The following is a 19632-nucleotide window of genomic DNA, read 5'->3' on the forward strand; positions in this document are numbered from 1 at the left end:
AAATGTTGAAAGTTACACTGAAGTATTTGTGTGATATGTAATATATTAGAATAACCTTGTCATTTTCTTGTAATAGCTGTTTTACTTTTCTTCTACTTTTTTATACCTGTAGAACCAAAATTTGTAGGTTCATATATGATTCCTGACAATGAAGACCGAGATGACAACAAAGTGTATTTCTTTTTTACCGAGAAGGCCCTAGAGGCAGAAAACAGTGCCCATGCAATTTACACCAGAGTGGGGCGACTCTGTGTGGTGAGGACCGCCTTTCTCTCTCATCCGTGTGCTTAGCTCACAGTTTATGGTCAGGCCTTGGTCATTTGTTCCGTTTTTTTTTTTTCTTTATTTTTTAAGTTTTGTAAGTTGATTTACTTGATAGAGCAAGAGAGAGAGAGAGCGTGAGCAGGGGAGGGCCACAGAGAGAGGGAGAGAGAGAATTCCAAGCAGGCTCTGCGCTATTAGCACAGAGCTTGACACGGGACTTGAACTCACTAACTGCGAGATAATGACTTGAGCCAAAATCCAGAGATAGACGTTTAATGGACTGAGCCACCTAGGTGTCCCAGTAGGCTTTCTACTATAAAATACTTTCTAGTATTCTGTAGGCTGCCTAAAATCAGTATTTGCTGTCTAATAATTATACTTCACATCTCCTGAAGGTTTTATATTGTTTTTTTTTTACATTCATTTATTTTTGAGGGTGGGGGGAGAGAGAGAGAGAGAGAGAGAGAATCCCAAGCAAGTTCTGCACTGTCATCACAGAGCCTGATGTGGGGCTCAGTCCCATAAACCATGAGATCATGACCTGAGCTGAAATCAAGAGTTGGACGCTTAACCAACAGATAGGCTGTTGGGAGACATTCAAAATCAACTGAAGGAGCAATATATATTGATAGATTGCTAATAATGTTACAGCTGTTAAGTTACTTTGATATTTCAGAATAAATTTAAGAAGAAAGTTATAAATACATATGTATAGCCATGGATGTACATTTGTGTGTATATATGTGTGCAAACATATAGGTATGGTGTATGCATATGTATGTGTATGTAATTCAAGATTTTTCTAAAAGAAAAAAATAATGGTGCTTTTTCTGAGATAAGCAGATTATTTATCAATAAAATAATATTGAAGGTTACTGTATTATGATACCGTATTTATCAATAAATAATATTGAAGGTTACCGTTACCAGTGCTTTACATAAGAAACACCAGTCTATTAGCATTCTTTAACACCTGGAAAGTATATTTAATGGACAGAGTAAAAGTATACTAACCAGGCAGAAGGTGGAAATCTCAAAGAATGCTTATGGGGAAATGCATCTGTGGTATTATTTGAGGATTAGGCTCCAATTTCCAGATTAAATAAAAAAGCTACAACTCTTGCCATCTGCCTGTTTAATATTGCAAAATTTGTTGTTAAAAAGTTCTTTTGGTACTCATTTGCATGATTTTGTTTGTCACAGAATGATGTAGGAGGACAGAGAATACTGGTCAATAAGTGGAGCACGTTCCTCAAAGCAAGACTTGTTTGCTCAGTACCAGGAATGAATGGAATTGACACATATTTTGATGAATTAGGTAAATCTTACTGAATTAAAAGAACTAAATGTTACCCTTTGATGTTTGTTCCCCTCGATAAACCCTCACTATCTCACTTATGGAGACTTGCTTCGTGCAGTGTGCAAGTTTCCGTTCTTCTCATTTTGGCCAGGTCCACATGGTGGGGTCAAAGGAGTTGCAGGAACAGGAGATCCCTCTGTGTAGCTTACAGTCAGCACCTCGTTCCTTCCGTAAGGCCCAGCTCAGAGTCATTCTGAATAGCCAAGTATTTCACTTTTTTGTGATTTGGTCAGGGTTGTATGACCGTGTATGGAAAGACATTGATATCTTATATCTGTAATGGATTCTAAGCTACTTTATGTCAATATATTTTCTTTACATGCAAAGAGGACTACAAAAACTAATGTAATGGACTTTAATTTTCAGAGGATATTTTCTTGCTACATACCAGAGATCCTAAGAACCCAGTGATATTTGGACTCTTTAACACTACCAGGTGAGAAATGGATATGGTCAATAAAAACGTTATGAAACAAAATATGCCTTACCCTTTCATGGTGTCTGTAAGTTGGAAATACCGTTGACTGACCCATTGTCATTGTCATTGTCTCTTTTGTATGTCACCAATTTCTCTTTGTTCTCATGTTTGCAAGTTTTCTTTCATTTTTAAAGCCATGATCTCAATTCAGATCTGCGTGTCTGTTTGAAGCACCCCAGCATCCTTCTGTGCTCAGTATCCTAATTTCCTCCCTCTCTGACCTACAACAGAATGATTTTCTTCTCATATAGTTTATAAGATCTGAGTTTTGGGTTATAGAGGGTAGAATAATTACTTTAATTGTCATATAGTTTTCTGAGTCAGGTTTTCAAACGTCTTTGTCAACTGTTACTCAGTTTTGGAAGTTTTTCCTCTGGCTCTCTGATGTTATGCTTTTTAGATTATACCTTGACAGAATCCATGGGTCCCATTACTATGATTTTATTTACCCACCTCTTGCTTTAAATGACTGTCTTCCAACACTGGTTTATATCAGTTCACCAGTACTTGTCAGTTGCCATCTATAAGAAATACTCCTTGATTCCTTAATCAAGAGCTCTTAAATAGAGCACTCTCTCTTATGCTCACTCTCTTACTCAGGCTGTCCCAGTCCTATGTGGATTCACAGAGAACACGTATTTATGATTTGTTTCCATGTTTTAAATTTAAATAAGATGTTGAAGTTTAGGGCCTAGAATCTATTACTTTTCTCTTTAACATGTTTTATTTTATGTCCATTGAGGAGTGTTGGGAAAAATGAAATACTACTTCATGTGTGGCAGTACATGAATGAAAAAATATTACTAGCATCAGTTTTGGTTGAAAGTTTACACATATAATTTCTTGAGTGTGTCTTTCCAGATAGGAGAGACTGGAGCCGAAATGACTGGAATGAGAAGTAAAGAATATCCCTCAATTATCTAGACAAGGATAGAATGACAGAACTCACTTCCTCTTTTGCACTGCACTGGTCTTCAGCTATGTTGTAATTTTTACCTTGCTTGTTCTGGATCTCTCCACAAAGTTGTTTGTTTTTTTCAGCAGGTGATTTCTTATGGTCACTTTGAAAAAAAAATAATAAAGTTCTTTTGATAAATATTGTGCAATTGTAAGGAGACCTTCTCTTCAGCAGAGAAATATGGAAACAATTTTGCTATCAGTTCTTCCTTGATGCAAAGAAAATTAGTGAATGTAGATTGGAAGTTGTCACAGTCCACAGTCCTCACTTTTTTTTTTTTAACTTCATCTTCGCTTTCATGCCTGTAAGGAATTTAGACGTTGCATTCTAATCCCATGGTTTTATAATAAATAAAAGCTATGGGATAACCAGAATAGTTTTTCCACAGGTTAGTATGATCACTTTGTACGGTACTTTCCTAAATGATAGCATAATGGAACTGTCTAGATTTCAAAGACAACACATTATTTTTTCCCATAATTTCAATTTTGACTGTTCATTTTTTACATAAATCTGAGGAAAAGGTGTCCCAGCTGTTACCTGACTTAAAGGTTGATATTTGTAGCATAGTGATCAAAGGTTTATTGCCACTTTAGTTGGGAGACTATCTCTGGTTTTCTCACTATTGGAGGCATTTCCAATTGCTTCAAGGTGTGTTATAAAATGTGTGAATTGATGTCCTAAGACAGTAACATAACTGCTGCTCTACAGGTGTCTCAGAGTATAGGAACTTTTACGTTTATAACGAACTATGTGTTGTTGAAACTATGTGTTGAAAGCACTTTCACAAACATTAATTATATTGCTTCTCACAGTGAGGAGGCTGGGGAAATGTTTGAATTTGTTCAGATAATACCAAATTAAGAAATATGGCCAGATTTTTTAAACAAATTATTTAAAAATGTCCTTTTTGCAGAAATTTATCACAAATGTCCCCAGTAAAACTCATTGTAGTCAACTGGTGTCTTTATCCTTTATAAGTAGAACTTTTTATTTAAAAAAATGATTCTAATTGCTGATAGTTCTGGAGGTAAAGATTCTGAGTTTTATATAATTTAAGTCATTTTCCCAAAATTAATCTAGTGTAATCCAGTCATCTTTCCACTCTAGTGCAGTTTCAGTGACCTGGAAGTCACTGGAGAAGGGAACATACAGCAAGCTTATTAATGCCTGTATGACCTAACATAAAGAATGGAACAAAGTCCCAAAGTTTCATGAGACTTTAACTTGTTATTTAATCATATACATTGAGAAATCAAATAAAATTTAAACGGAATTAGCAATACTAACAGCGTAGTGATTAGGTGAGCACTGTCTACTCAGAATATGAAACAGCATACAAGGAGATAAAGCTTAAGATGAATAATTCAGGGGCACCTGAGTGGTTCAGTCATGTAAGCATCTGACTTTTGATTTTGGCTCAGGTCATGATCTCACGGTTCCTGAGACGGAGCCCTGCATGGGGCTCTGTGCTGACAGCACAGAGCCTGCTTGGGATTCTCTCTCTCCCTCTCCCTCTGCCCCTCCCCTGCTCATGCTCTCTCCCTGTCTCAAAATAAATAAACTTTAAAAAAATGAGTAATTCAGCTTGGGAATGAATCTTTTTAAATATTCAGGCGATATTTTCCTTAAAAAAATATAAAGACACAATATAAGATTTAGAAATTAAGTGAGGTGACAAGTGTCACTTTTTTTAGTCTAACAGTGCCATTTTCAGTTTCTTGTAATAAGGTAAAGAAATGGTAAGTTTTAGAGTTCCAGTACTTGAAATATTGCAGTAGTTCATATTTGTAGAATATCCTGTACTTAAGATGTTGCAACTGTTTTATCCAAAAGACTTTATCCTTATTTCTGTAGTCTGAAGGATTTGATTGGATGACTGCTAGTCAGCTCCAGTGTAGTAATTATCTTTTTTTTTTCCAGTAACATATTTAGGGGGCATGCAATATGTGTCTATCATATGTCTAGCATCCGGGCAGCCTTTAATGGACCATATGCACATAAGGAAGGACCTGAATACCACTGGTCACTCTATGAAGGAAAAGTCCCTTACCCAAGACCTGGTTCTGTAAGTTTAGACATTGAACAAAGTATTCTTAGGTTTTAAAGGCTCTTTTAGTAATATTTTATTCAGTGTTTCAGATGCTTTACAAAACTTGCATTAAACAATTAAGAAATTCTACACCTAAAAATGTGCTTCATTACTTGCATGGTAAAGAAATACCACTTCTTGTATCTGGTTGTACGCTTTTTATTTAATGGGAAAAAAAATCTACAGTGAGAACATCTAAGCAGCCTGATAAAGTACAGATTGTCATTGATATTTTGGCTAAGTAGCCCCAAAAGCAAATTTATTTTTGAGGTAACTGGTGAACACAGAAACATCCAGTAAAGAGAGTATCCTATTCCTCCATTTCTTCAGAAGAACTGGTGCCACATAGAATTTCCAAGCGTGAGAAAGTTACCATGTATTCACATCCTAATATTTGAGTCAGCCTCCAAGTTCCCCCAGCCACCCTTTCTCCTTTCTTCTCACTTTAGCATCACTGAATTAAGCTTTTTCTCTACCTTACCAGTATACTTAGCATCTCATTCAGCATCCTTCCTGGCTCTTAGAAGGAAAATGCCAATACAAAAGTGCTCCTAGAGTTCCAGAAGTTTCACCACTCACCTGTGAACTCATGCTGCTGACATTCTCCCTGATTAGCCAAGCTTTTGTGCTTTTACTTACATGTGTATCTAAAAACGATGATGCCGATGACAATGATGATGAATTTGTGTCATGTGTCCTGTGCAAAACTATGTTGGAAAAATGTCAGCTCATTGTATGTGCTCACAGACCACGGAGAACAAACATTTAACTTGTCATACAAGTCAAAAGTCTAGACGTTTTCTTGAGCAGCTGGTGAAAACCCATCGCTGTGCTCATTCCACAAGTACTTGCAAGTCAAGTAGAAACCATTTTTGCAGAGCCAAAATTCAAAGTGGAAACAAACCTTACCTCCATTAACAAGTGTAAAGCTTTACCATTTCAATCATTCTCACTAGCTTAAAATTATTACTTCCAGTAAGACATAAAGTATACTTTATTTCACTCTATTGATTGAAATTACAATTTAAATGGAGAAAACCCACTCCTGTGGCTTTGCTGGAAATGCTTCTTGAAACCACATGGTATTAAAGGAGATTTGGAGGAAGTGACTGGTTACTGAACTGCTTCCAGGCTGGTCCAGAATGTTTCCAATTATGTATCATGTAAGTACACTCCAGTGAAAAATTCAGGCCAAATTAAGAAATATGACCTGAATTTTAAAACAGACCATTAAAAATGCCCTCTTTGCAGAATCTGATTACTACACTACTGTATTTATACTCTAAAGTGGAAAATTCTTTATCAACATAATCATTGCAATTGCTGCTGATTCTGGAGGGAAATATACGAAATAAGGGAGTGCTTAATAACAAGCATGAATCAACACACTTAAAGGTATTCTAAGACGTTACTTAGGTGCTGTTGAACATTTATTTTTAGAGTCAATAAATTAAGAATTTAAGCATGTTTTTGCAAATATTTCTCACTTTCTCAATTTATTGTGTTGAATCCATACAGAAATAATATAAATTCATGCAGATTACAGTAGAATGGAGAGGGGTTTTTTTCCTTAATTAACACTGACAGGATTTAAATAGTTTTCTTTGTTACAGCACTAAGATTGTATAGTCAGTGAGTCTGCTGAAACCATCACCAATCATATTATCTTAGTCTCAATAATGGGAAAACTGTTCTGTGCAGTTGTGATCCTTAATTCGGGAGGAGGATTTAGCACAACAAAGAGGCTTTTGCTCTGTTGTAAACAATACATGGTTTATCTTCAAAACTTAAATTACAATGTGAAAAATTTAAAAATTTCAGAAAATGGGAAATAATAACAGTATTTATGATGATACTCATTTTTACCACCTTCAAATTGTACAGTATTAAATATACTTCACTTTCCCAAGATTTCACTGCTTTCTGTATTTTTTTCTAGTGCTGCATGTTTGGGATGATTTAGTCTTTATTTGCAATTGTTAATGCAGATTTTATTTCTCTAATGAAGGATATGTAGTTACTAAGTATTTCTAAGTGCAATTAATTCATTGAACACATCCAGTTTTCTGTTTGTTTTCATAATTGATTGCAAATTTGCTCTTTATGCGTAAGACAAAAATATTATCCACTTGTATTGCAGTGTGCAAGCAAAGTTAATGGTGGGAGGTACGGAACCACCAAAGACTATCCTGATGAAGCCATCCGATTTGCAAGAAGCCATCCACTTATGTACCAGCCCATAAAACCTGCCCATAAAAAACCAATCCTGGTAAAAACAGATGGAAGATATAACCTGAAACAAATAGCAGTGGATCGAGTGGAAGCTGAGGATGGCCAATATGATGTCTTGTTTATTGGGACAGGTAAAGAGATTACAAAGTACTGAGATGCATGAACTGAATCTTAAAATCATTAACATTATTAATATTTTTTAAAACCTATCAACAAATCTATTAATCCATTAGCCCATTTGTACACTGCTTTTTTTAAATGTTTTTATTTATTTTTGAGAGAGAGAGAAAGACACAGAATCTAAAGCAGGCTCCAGGCTCTGAGCTGTCAGCACAGAGCCCAACATGGGGCTCAGACTCACAAACCACAAGATCATGACCTCAGCCGAGGTCAGACACTTAACCAACTGAGCCACCCAAGTGCCCCTGCACACTGCTTTTTCTCTGCAGTGGAAGAGAGGATTTGAAGCGGTTACGGCCCATAATTCTTGATACACAGTCAATATCCTTGAATAAATGGATTAGGATTAATTGATTTTCATAAACAGCATTGGTTCCAGACAGAACTTCTCCCAGAGGAAATAGGCTGCCCTAGCAAGTATGGTTCTGCCCTCAGTCCCCAAATCCCTTCCCGCCTTTGGCTGTTAAGTAAGGTCTCAAGATTTGTTAAACAGCTTGGGACAGTAACTTCACCTGAGTCTATAATCACAACACTGCTTATCAGGCCCCATCAGAATCATCCATTTGTACAAAAATGGGCCATTTGTTACCCATAATGGAGGCAAACTTTTAGAGCAAAGCTATAATATCCTGCATTAATAAAACAAAGAAATATGCTGAAAAGGGACATTTTCAAATAAATATATAACTTTAATTCCATACATACAGCTTGTGGAAGAGAATTTGAAATCTTTGAAACTTTTGGCATTTGGATAATAGATAAAAATTCTGTCAAGTACTTTAAAAATCTATAGACATTTAAAAAATCTTTTAAATTATTTTGTTTTTTTTAATATACATTATAATCATTGCTATAGCAGTTGGTATTTAGAAGAGTAAGCATCCTACCATACATAACTTTAATCACAGACATAATTCTACAGAGACATTGCATATACTTAGATCAGGAACCAGAATATGATACTAATATTGGTGCTTGGGCTTCTCCACTCACACTTTTTTAAAAAGCAAAGATTTCAGTAAGGAAACCTTCATCTGATTTGCAGAAATTGATCTCTGGTGTAGGCTGTATTTTATCCTTATTTTAGGAGGTTAATGTTCATGATATTCTCTGCACTGCAGATTCAAGATTAACAAAGTGTCACGTTTCTTTAACAGACTTCAAATTACTTGGCCATGAATTCACTCATAATGACATTAATAGAGCTTTTTCTTTTCAAGTTTCATAAGTAAGAAAAATATTTGATAAAATAATCATGGGAAAAGCTTTGTTATTTTTAACATATTTATGACCTGGAAAAGTACCGGTCATAAACAGTGTATCAGTCCAAGTCTGTTTTTAGAAATACTTTCTTGTTAGATTGACCAAAGCTATTTGAGAGAATTCCAGAAATATCAGATAAATATTTATGCTATCATGTAAATGATTTTTAACTCAAAGATACCATCATATTGAGCCACGGCTTTTCGACACAAAAGAAGATATTTGATGAATGTGTGGTGAGTACATTGGAAAATCTCACAAATGATAATGATTTTTCCCTGTGCTTTAATATTGTGTGGGTGTGTATAAAATACTGTATATAGGAAGGGTCTTTATTGCAAGTCACTAGTTGCAAATTAATAATTTGAGTTTCATCTTTGTGTTTTGCTTGATATAATAATTTTAAGGTGTTATGTATTCTTGGCTTAAAAATTATAGTTTGGATTCCTTTTCATGTATTAGATAGGTAATTGTTACTCTTTTTATTTTAATCAAATTTTATTAACCCACCCTCATGATTTGGTAATTTTTAAACAAACTGCTTAGATACCATAGAAATTCTTAGACCACCACCTTCAAAGTGCTTATTTTTCCTGAGCTATTTTTAGCACTACACCACATTATTCTTACCAGCAAATTAGTGTCTTATTAAAATTTTTATTGGAAAGAACAAGCTCAGAATATCAAGTATAATAAAAATTAGGTGAAATTTTAAATTATGAATTTAAATTTATAAAATTATTGATAATTACGGAAGTTAAATGACTAGTACGGGAGGACTTATGGTGTTCACTCAGTAGTATATACTTGACATTTTTCTTATTAAAAGTGTATATATATGTAATATAGTACCAGATATAAGTGTATATATATTAATATATTTTGATTTCTCAGTCTTTAATTGAGTTTCTGAATCACATTATTTGAAAAATAATTACATATTATTTGGTCTTATTTCTTAGCCAGACATACAGTTATTTTTTTTGCCCTTTTATTTTTATTTTTATTTTTTTGCCATTTTAAAATATGAATGTATGAGTGGTCATATTGTTTTAACTAACAATGAGTAAAATTTTCATACATCTAGATCTCAAATCTTACTCAAATTCATAGGTGCTGCATGGTTTTTAATTGTTTGAAAACCAGATTGTGATAAGCTTCTGGTTTATCTCTTCTTTTGCTTTCTTACAGATAATGGAATTGTACTGAAAGTAATCACGATTTATAACCAAGAAACAGAATCAATGGAAGAAGTAATTCTAGAAGAACTTCAGATATTCAAGGTATTTTTAGTAAAAAAATAAAATGAAATGAAATAGCCAACATTTATGTATTAACAATTGCCAATGAGTTGCAAATATTAAAGATGCTGGCTCACTTTTTTTTTTCTTCTAACAGGTATGTTGTGAATTCAGAGTGAATCTGAAGTGAGAAATGGTTTAAAATCCTGATGCATCTGTTTGATTATTGTACACTATTCAAATGAAAATGCATATATTAACCTAGCTAGCATGAACTGTGACTTAAAGAAATAACATATACCACATACGAATTCCAGAATCATTATCGCAGAGTCTCATTTTACAAATGTACTGTCAACACAGACAAAGCAGTAGGTTTCATATTGTGCACATTGGGTATGATAAGCATATCACTTTTTATTACAACATAGCAATTACACAAAGAATTTACTAAAAAAGAGAAAACTGCAAAATGATAATGGGAGGATTAGACATGACAAAAACAACTGTATGCATGCATACACACACACACACACACACACACACACACACAGACTCAAGCTTCAATATTTAAGGCAGTTATGGTCTTTAGAATCACCATGAACACTAAATTAGTGAATACTGACTGATGCTCCTACGGGAAATAGAAGGTTACGTTCCTGTGAGCCTCTAGTCACAACATTTTTGTCAACTGATCAATATATAGCATTGTTCTTTTTGTGTTTTTATATAGACACCTTATATCATATATAGTTTATTAACTAACATTGAACTTTGTTCCACAGCACTATAACTCATGCCTGAACAAATCTTATTTAACACATGTATTTTCCCACAATGCACATCACAGCCTTTTGAAGCTTAGAAACACTATACAGTGCTTCAACACTTTGCTTAAAGGCTGTTTTAAACATCAAAATTGCCAACACAAAGCACGAAATAGACCATCGAAAGGACACTTGTTTACAATACAAAAGCTGAAACAAGAAGGCAGAGTGTTGCAATGATTGACCTCTGTTGGGGTCATACTTATAGGGCAACTAAAATGTATTGCTTCTGTGTGCCTGCACATGTCCATGAATGACCACAGGACACCATAAGTATTAATGAAGGGATTACAAATAAATTTAAGCAATTCAGAAAATTTGCAAAAAAAAAAAAAAACAGTCTGTAAATTATTAAGATTGACTGTATGTGTATGTAATGAATATGTATGAAAATATCTTTATTGATAAAAAACAGTTCATTTCACCTTAGCTGTCCTGGAGATTAGATTCCCCATAGCTGCACCCAAAGCTGACCATGTTCCTATCTCAACCAGAGCAGCTATGTTTTTGTCTATCTTGCATATTGGATTTCTATGTAAGATTTCATTTCACAATAGTGACCATAGCTACTATATTAGGAGCCTTCCCCCACAGTATCTTGTTTATATCAACACTAAAAAACATTATCACTTGAATGAATAAATAAGTGCATGTATGCATGAATAAAGTGTTCTATAGTTTAAAATACTGAAAAAAAATATTGACACGGGATCAAATTTTCTCTTTCAAAAAATAATTCTTTGAAGGATAATCATCCATCGTGTAGATCCCACCTGCCTCTTGCTTGTCTGCTTGCAGAATCCTTCTGAGTTGTGATACTCATTAGAGACCCTCTAGTTTTAATCACCAACCCTAAAATAACACACGGGCTCTCAAAACATTGTGATAGATTTTCTTTCCTCTGGTGCACTTCTAAAGCAATGAAGTTATTCATCTTTCTCAGAGCATCCTGGGTTCATAGTGTTTGACCACAATAACTCCCAACAGAAAAGTATTCTGATTAGACTTGGATTAAAACAATTAAAGATCACATGGTTTGCTAATAATAACACCAATTGAAAGACATAACTGTTTCACTTCTACTGGTTCAAATTGTAAGAAAGAATGCTGTGCCTTTATTACTTTATTTAGAGATATTTGGGTTTCCCAAACAAGGGTAATATTCAAACCCAAATACAAAAATTACATTTCAGAAACAAATGGTAAGCTACTTAGATTAGCCACTACTTTTTTCATCTTACATATCTGTTCTACTCCATTAAAAAGATTTTTTTTAAGAAAGCTATATTTTAATGTAATTATGTTTTCCTATTGATTTGCTAAAATGAAAGCTATGGACTAGCATAGAACCACTCACATACCTAATAGGAGTTCAGATGATTACAACCATATTAAGGTATATTCCTATGTTTCTTTAATAACAACTTTAAAAAATGTCTTGCAGGATCCAGTTCCTATTATTTCTATGGAGATTTCTTCAAAGAGAGTAAGTTGTGTGTATGTGTTTGTGTTCTATATGTGAGTAAAGGCAAGAATGAAGAGCGTAAGTACATGTGTTTATACATAAACAAGTTACAGTTGTATTCTAGTAAAAATACATAGTGGTTTACATGTAATAGGTTTCTTTATTTTCTCTTATTGGAGGAAAGTACATGAGAGTAGATTTATCTCTATAATCATGATAGGATGTTATTCTGTAATTTTTTTGTTAACATTTTTAAGGGCAAAAATAACGGTAATGATGGTAACACAAAAGAATGTGCAGTGAAACACAAACTCCTCTCCACTTTACTAGAACCAGTTACTGGTGAAACTTTTTCCAGAAGTAGTTGGTACATATATTACCTCAAATTTATTTATAAATAACCATTTATGTTTAGGCAGACAAGAACATGCAACGTTCATTGCTCTGCTACTTGTATTTACTTCACAACAGATCTTACAGTTGATTCCATGTCATTCTCTCTGTATGTATCTTCATTACTCTTTTAAATGTTTAGTGTTAATGTGCACTATGGGTTGGAGTGTAAATTGCTACAGCCAATATGGAAAACAGTGCAGAGTTTCCTCAATTTATTAAAAATAGAACCAGCATATGATTAAGCAGTGTCATTTCTGGGTATTTATCCAAAGGAAACAAAGTACTCACTCTGGAAGCCATCTGCACCCATATTTATTGCAGTATTATTTACCATGGCCAAGACATGGAAACAACCTTAAGTGCCATCAATGGTTGAATGGATAGAGAAAATGATGTATATATGTGGAATATTGGAACATTATTCAGCCACAAAAAAGAAGGAAATCCTTCCATTTGTGACAATGTGAATGGACCTTGAGGGCATTATGCTAAGTGCAATAAGTCGAAGAAATACAAAAACCATACAAACTTACTGATATGTGGAATTAAAACACACAAAACAACAACAGAAAACGAATTCATGAATAGGACAGTTTGGCAGCTCCCAGAGGCAGGGGGTGGGAAGTGGGCAAAATGTGGAGGCGATCCTAAGGTACAAACTTCCAGTTACAAAGGAAGACCTGGGGATGTAATGTATGCCATGGTGATTATACTAAATAATACCCTAATACTTATTTGAAAAGTTTTCACCACACAAGAACAACTCTACCTGTGTGTTGAAGAGTGTTAACCAGACTTATTATGTTGATCATTTCCCCATATGCAAATATGGAATCATTATGTATACACTGAAACTAATATAATGTTATTTGTTAATTACATCTCAGTTTAAAATATGAAACAACAGGGGCACCTGGTGGCTCAGTCAGTTGAGCATCTGCCTTCGGCTCAGGTCATGATCTCGCAGGTTGTGAGTTCGAGCCCCACATTGAGATCTCTGCTGACAGCTCAGAGACTGGAGCCTGGTTCAGCTTCTGTGTCGCACTGTCTCTCTCTGCCCCTCCCACACTCATTCTCTCTGTCTCTCTCTCAAAAATAAATTTAAAAAAACACTAAGAAAAATTTTTAAAAAAAGATGCAACAACAAAAGAGCATTTACTTATCCAGTCTGTTATTGGACATTCCTCCAGGTCTTTTAAAAAGACCTACAGCACTAACTGATGAGTCTTTCTATTTAGATAACAAAAGAAGAGCCAGCTTCCTAAGATTTTGTCAAGCTCAGTTAAGCAGTTTTGTTGCTCGAGCTTCCAGGTCTATAGGAGTATTTCACATCTTAGAAAAAATGGAAGGATCGGTGTTCCATTATCCATCCTCAGTAACTGTAGTAATTTAAATGAATATTCACAGAGGTGAAGATCACTGAGAGTTCTGTCCGTTTCTACTAGTGGCCTCTCTGTTCTTTGATGTCTCTAGCAACAGCTGTATATCGGATCTGCTTCTGCTGTGGCCCAAGTGAGATTCCATCAGTGCGACATGTATGGAAGTGCTTGTGCTGATTGCTGCCTGGCTCGAGACCCATACTGTGCCTGGGATGGCATATCCTGTTCCCGGTATTACCCAACGGGCACTCATGCAAAAAGGTGAGAGAGTCCTTGAGGGGATATTTACCTTGTTTAGAAAACCCATAATATTTCTTAAAATATTTTTCTTTCTGCACACGTTCCATGAAAATACCCATGTTATTTTTGTTTAAAAAATCCATCATAGTAAAGTTTTGTTCATAATATAAGCTTTGAAAGTTGAATTTTCCCTGAAAATAACTCCTGTCAATTACTGTGTGGAGATTGGAGTGGAGCATGCTGCTGAGTCCTTTTTCTTTACTCATGTTTGAATCGACTCTTCTCCCTCCTGACGGTTTTCCTGCAAGACATGAAACCAGTTTGGATAAACTTAAAATGTGGAAATGGCAAGGCACCACACATGAGGGATTCAAAGACTTAAAAGAAAAATAAATAAATAAATTCTAAAATACATCCTGCATTCGCCCCGTGTCCTCTCAACCAGCTGGTCTTCATTTATTTCATTTTGAAAGTGAATATTTTAACTCCTAGGCAAATACATGACCTGTATAATTAATGAAATGTGTGATTTAATTCAACACAAATGAAAGGTACTTAAAGACTTCCAAACTCTAATGTCTACAATTCAGCGAGGTCATTGCCACTTGTAAGAGAAGGTAAATCCCGGTATACTTTGAACAGGAAATCTTGAAGTCCAGAAAGTATTTTGAAGGTTGGAGATCTTCCCTCACTTGAGCCGTATGAAATTGTTCATTCTTTGGGGGACAACATAAAGGAAGATATTTTTATTTATTATAGAATAAGCAATTTTTTTTCCTCCTAGTCAAGTGACAGAAGACAATATAAAGCAAAAACATAGGACTGTGTATAGGTTCCTTACTGAAAATTAATTTTTATTAATTTCAGTAATTTTGATTCTTCCACTGTGGGTTACTTCAAACCTTTTTAAAAATCTAACCCACCTTAATATAGTTGTTATTTTTATAAGTTCACATATATAGTAGAATCTCATTTTTAATAAATGTAGCCACTAATTCAGAAGTTTTGTTAACTTGACATTGGTTACATTAACATTCACTCCAATGTTATATATTATATACTTAATGAAATCATTATATACTTAATGAAAGTACGTAATAAACAGATAGTGAAAAGAAACTTTGAGGGGACATTTGTAAACTAAACTTACCAACCACTTTAAAGAACTGAGCAAGGAGCAAGCACCTGGGTGGCTTAGTTGGTTAAGCGTCTGACTTCAGCTCAGGTCATGATCTCATGGTCGTGGGTTCGAGCCCCATGTCAGGCTCTGTGCTGACAGCTCAGAGCCTGGAACCTGTTACAGATTCTGTGTCTCCCCTCTCTCTGTTCCTCCCTCATTCATGCTCTCTCTGTGTCTCTCAAAAATAGGTAAAAGTTAAAAAAAAAAAAAAAGAAGTGAGCAAATTAATGGATCTTGTACAAATGCTTATTAATATTTAAAAACTCTTGTTAAAGAATATAGCCATGTTACTATGTAAAAATACTGTTCAATGATTTATTCACCCATTATGCTAACTACTGTACTATGTGTGAGGAGTATGAAGAAGAGGTCAGTACTCCTTGGCTGCAGGATCAGAACCTAAAGTGGAGAATGGAATTGGAAATAAGAATGATAGCAGGTCACTACTGAGCACTTACCACATATAAGGTACTGAACTAAGTGCAATATCCATTATATAGTATTTGATTTTCAAAATAACTCAACCTTTGAGCTCAGTCTTGTAGTTAGAAATATGAGTCTAGTTAAAGGGAATTTATATAAAAGGCATAGAATGGTCAGGGAAAACCATGTATTTCCATAGGTTAGGAGTAAAGTAGCTGGTTTGAAGGGTGGAAAGGTCATTTCGCCAAAAATAATACAATTAATTATTTTATTGTTATTAGCAACAATAACAATGTTTGCAAGACTTGAATCAAATACTTATGAATTACAAGTATTGTATTTTGTTATTGTAATAACATGCAGTAGGGGTGATGAATTCTAACTGAGCAGTTTCCAAAGCTAAATATTTCTTGATACATGATGCATCTTATTAGGGTAGATATCCACAAGCTTGATAATATATTTATAAAGGGTGGACAAAAAGTTATTTAGTACAAGTTAAATGAAGGGGCAAAATCTTAGGAAGGAGCACAATGTTTGAGTCAGGAGCTGTGCTCATAAATGAATTAGTTCAGTTCAGTGACATGTAATGGAGATCTTTCCATGGTGTCAGATTCTTTTGAACCATCATCCACCCCTGGAGGAGAACATTTTGGATAGGCTCCAGCACACTAAGGGAAAATAGTTTGCTTTTATAGCAGGTCGTTTTTGCTTCAGACCTGACGAGCAGCAGAAATCGAAAACTAGTCATTAAAATAAATACTTTTCTGTTCACAGAGTGAAAATGAGTCAACAGAGAAAAAACACTAATTCACAATCCAAACCACTTGTTTAAAATAGTCTTCCAAAATACACTATAAGTTATAGAGCTAAATCTTTTACTTCCCCTTGCTCTCGCATTTTGTCTATTTCCGGTGTTCTCTTAAAAAGTTTCTAAGTGGCAAGAGATACAAGAAAAATATGCGACTTTGAGAATAAAAGGCCACTTTGATTAACCTTTCTAAAAGTCCTGAACACTTATAGTCTTTTTAAAACCCTGAAATAAAAGACAGTTATATTAACATAGCATAAAATGAACTGAAACCTTGTTGGGGGATGTGATACCTTTTTTTTTTCAACATTTTTTTTTTTTTTTTTTTTTTTTTTTTTTTTAGGACAGAGAGAGACAGAGCATGAACGGGGGAGGGGCAGAGAGAGAGGGAGACACAGAATCGGAAACAGGCTCCAGGCTCCGAGCCATCAGCCCAGAGCCTGACGCGGGGCTCGAACTCACGGACCGCGAGATCGTGACCTGGCTGAAGTCGGACGCTTAACCGACTGCGCCACCCAGGCGCCCCATGATACCTTTTTTTAAAATGCATTCTTTTTCAGTGAATTTAAACAAAACTTTTGCATGCTTCTTATCCACATCTCTTATCTAGAACTATCTGATTCCATCTCCCCTCACTTTCACATCATTTGTGTAATAAACCTGATACAACATTTCTTCAAAGTAGAAACTATTTCCCATTTCACAGATTTATCCCTGCTCCATTATTCTTTAATGCTCAGTAGACTTTACATTCCCAGGACGAAAACAATACTTAATGGAGTGAGAGATCAACAACAGTGGCATAATTCTTACCCAGATCTGCTCTCAGTTATACATAGCTGTGTACATGCTAGTGTAACACAATAAAGAAGCGTAAAACTTTTAATTTTAGCTCCTTTTTTGTCAAGTTGTTTTTTCAATTTAAATCAATAGAATGATTCATACAGCAGTTTTAATCTTTATAAAATACCATGTTTTTAAGATAAATTCTTCTACAATCTCTATTTTGAAGCAGCATGCTTTTGCACACAGGTCATAATTCTAAAAATTGATTGGAAATATTCATCTGCGTTAGCTTATAATATAAGGAAATACTTAAGCCATTGTTTTTCTGTTTTTTTTTTCTAAATGTTTATTTATTTATTTTGAGAGAAAGAGAGAGCACATGCACGTGCTCATAGGGGAGGAGCTGGAGGAGGAGGGAGAAAGAATCCCAAGCAGGCTTCCCATTGTTAGCGCAGAGCCCAACAGGGCTCAAACCTAGATCCCACAAACTGTGAGATCATGACCTGAGCAAATCAAAAGTTGGACGCTTAACCAACTGAGCTACTCAGGTGCCCCTAAACCAGTTTTTTTTAAGTATTATTATTATTTAAGTTAACTAAGATCTGAACTTATATGTGAGAAAGCACTCCATCTCTTGAAATGATGTTCCATTATCATCATTTGGAGCAGTGAGGAGAGCCTAGAATGAAAAAAAAAAAAAATGAGACTGGACTAGATTTTAAATGTCATTTAGATAAATTTCATTTTACAAAGGGGACAGAAAGAACCAAGAAACAGACAAGATATGTATAAGATCAAACAACACGTGAGTGATGGCATTGGGATTTGAATCTGGTTCCTTTTTCAAATTTCATCATTGCATGTGGTTAAAGTGTCTCATTGTCACTTTGGAAGCCTCACCATCTCCCTCTGTGGTGAAACTTCTGCTTTGCCTTCTGTTTTTCCCTCAATCTTGAAGAAATGCCATGATTTAGAAAAGCAAGTGGTATTTTCTGCCTTTATATAATACTTCTATTTTTATCTCTAATCTAAATTAATATACTGAGAATTTTGAGTTTAGAATTTCAGTACTAATAATAATTTCTATTGTTTAATCCCTCAGAAAGGTGCTTGCAAATTTAAAACAAGATCTGTATTATAAACTTTTTCTCAGGGATAAAGAATGTTGTTATTTTTTTATTCTATATATAAGCAATCTATAAAATATGACAATACACCAGAAGTGATCCTAAATCTAATAGGCAGTTTTGAAAGACAGCCTATTAAATATGTATAACACACAATCACATTGAATAGAGGCAGATAATCTCTACACATAATATCTGAATAAAAGAGTAAGTTGAATATATTATTAGTGTATCTCTTTTTATTAAGTATATTTTTGCTATGTGATTATGATGAGAATAGAACAAAATATTTGGGTTCAAATACCCTTACCTTTTTTGTATGCATTTCCATTATATGAAGGAGTTTTATGATTTTTTATTCAAATAGTCTGCCTCAAATCCCATTGTCTTTTTGGCATACCTTCCCTACCACCCAAAACACCCATTTGAAACAAAAGAATTCTTGGTGCGCTAGATTTTTAACAAAACGTAAAGAGAGCTTTCTTTAATTATTTTTGGAGGGGGTTCCTGGGTGACTCAATTGGTTAAGCATCTGACTCTTGTTTCCAGCTCAGGTCATGATCTCATGGTTCATGAGTTTGAACCCTGCATCAGGTTCTGTGCTGACAGCAATGGAGTCTGCTTCGGATTCTCTCTTTTCCTCTCTCTCTCTGCCTCTCCCCTGCTCTCTCTTTCTGAAAAAAGAAACGAACTTAAAAAAAAAAAAATAATTGTTTCAGGATCCAGAATTCAAACTTACATGGACACTTAAAGAGAAGTTGAATGTAGATCTTATCCATTGAATAACATTCAATGAAAATATGGGAAACTATGAAACTTGAATTTTACCCTTGTTTTGTATGACTGATCAATTTTTTTCAGTAGCAGAATACTACTTGAATCTTTTATGTGGTTGGCTGTATTTTAAAGTCTGGAAAATTGAAATCTGAA

General features: G+C 34.6%; 1 protein-coding gene across 1 annotated transcript in view; it reads left to right on the forward strand.

Annotated features, from left to right (window-relative positions):
* The window catches only part of SEMA3E (semaphorin 3E), a 243267-nt gene that overhangs the window by 202759 nt on the left and 20876 nt on the right, over positions 1-19632 (forward strand). The window contains exons 7-14 of the mRNA XM_058725250.1: positions 113-255; positions 1468-1582; positions 1991-2060; positions 4984-5128; positions 7293-7515; positions 10019-10110; positions 12340-12381; positions 14230-14396. Coding sequence (XP_058581233.1) covers positions 113-255; positions 1468-1582; positions 1991-2060; positions 4984-5128; positions 7293-7515; positions 10019-10110; positions 12340-12381; positions 14230-14396 — 997 coding nt within the window. The remainder of the gene's footprint in view (positions 1-112; positions 256-1467; positions 1583-1990; positions 2061-4983; positions 5129-7292; positions 7516-10018; positions 10111-12339; positions 12382-14229; positions 14397-19632) is intronic.

Source organism: Neofelis nebulosa, chromosome 4 (assembly GCF_028018385.1).
Source record: "Neofelis nebulosa isolate mNeoNeb1 chromosome 4, mNeoNeb1.pri, whole genome shotgun sequence".
NCBI classification, from domain to species: Eukaryota; Metazoa; Chordata; class Mammalia; order Carnivora; family Felidae; genus Neofelis; species Neofelis nebulosa.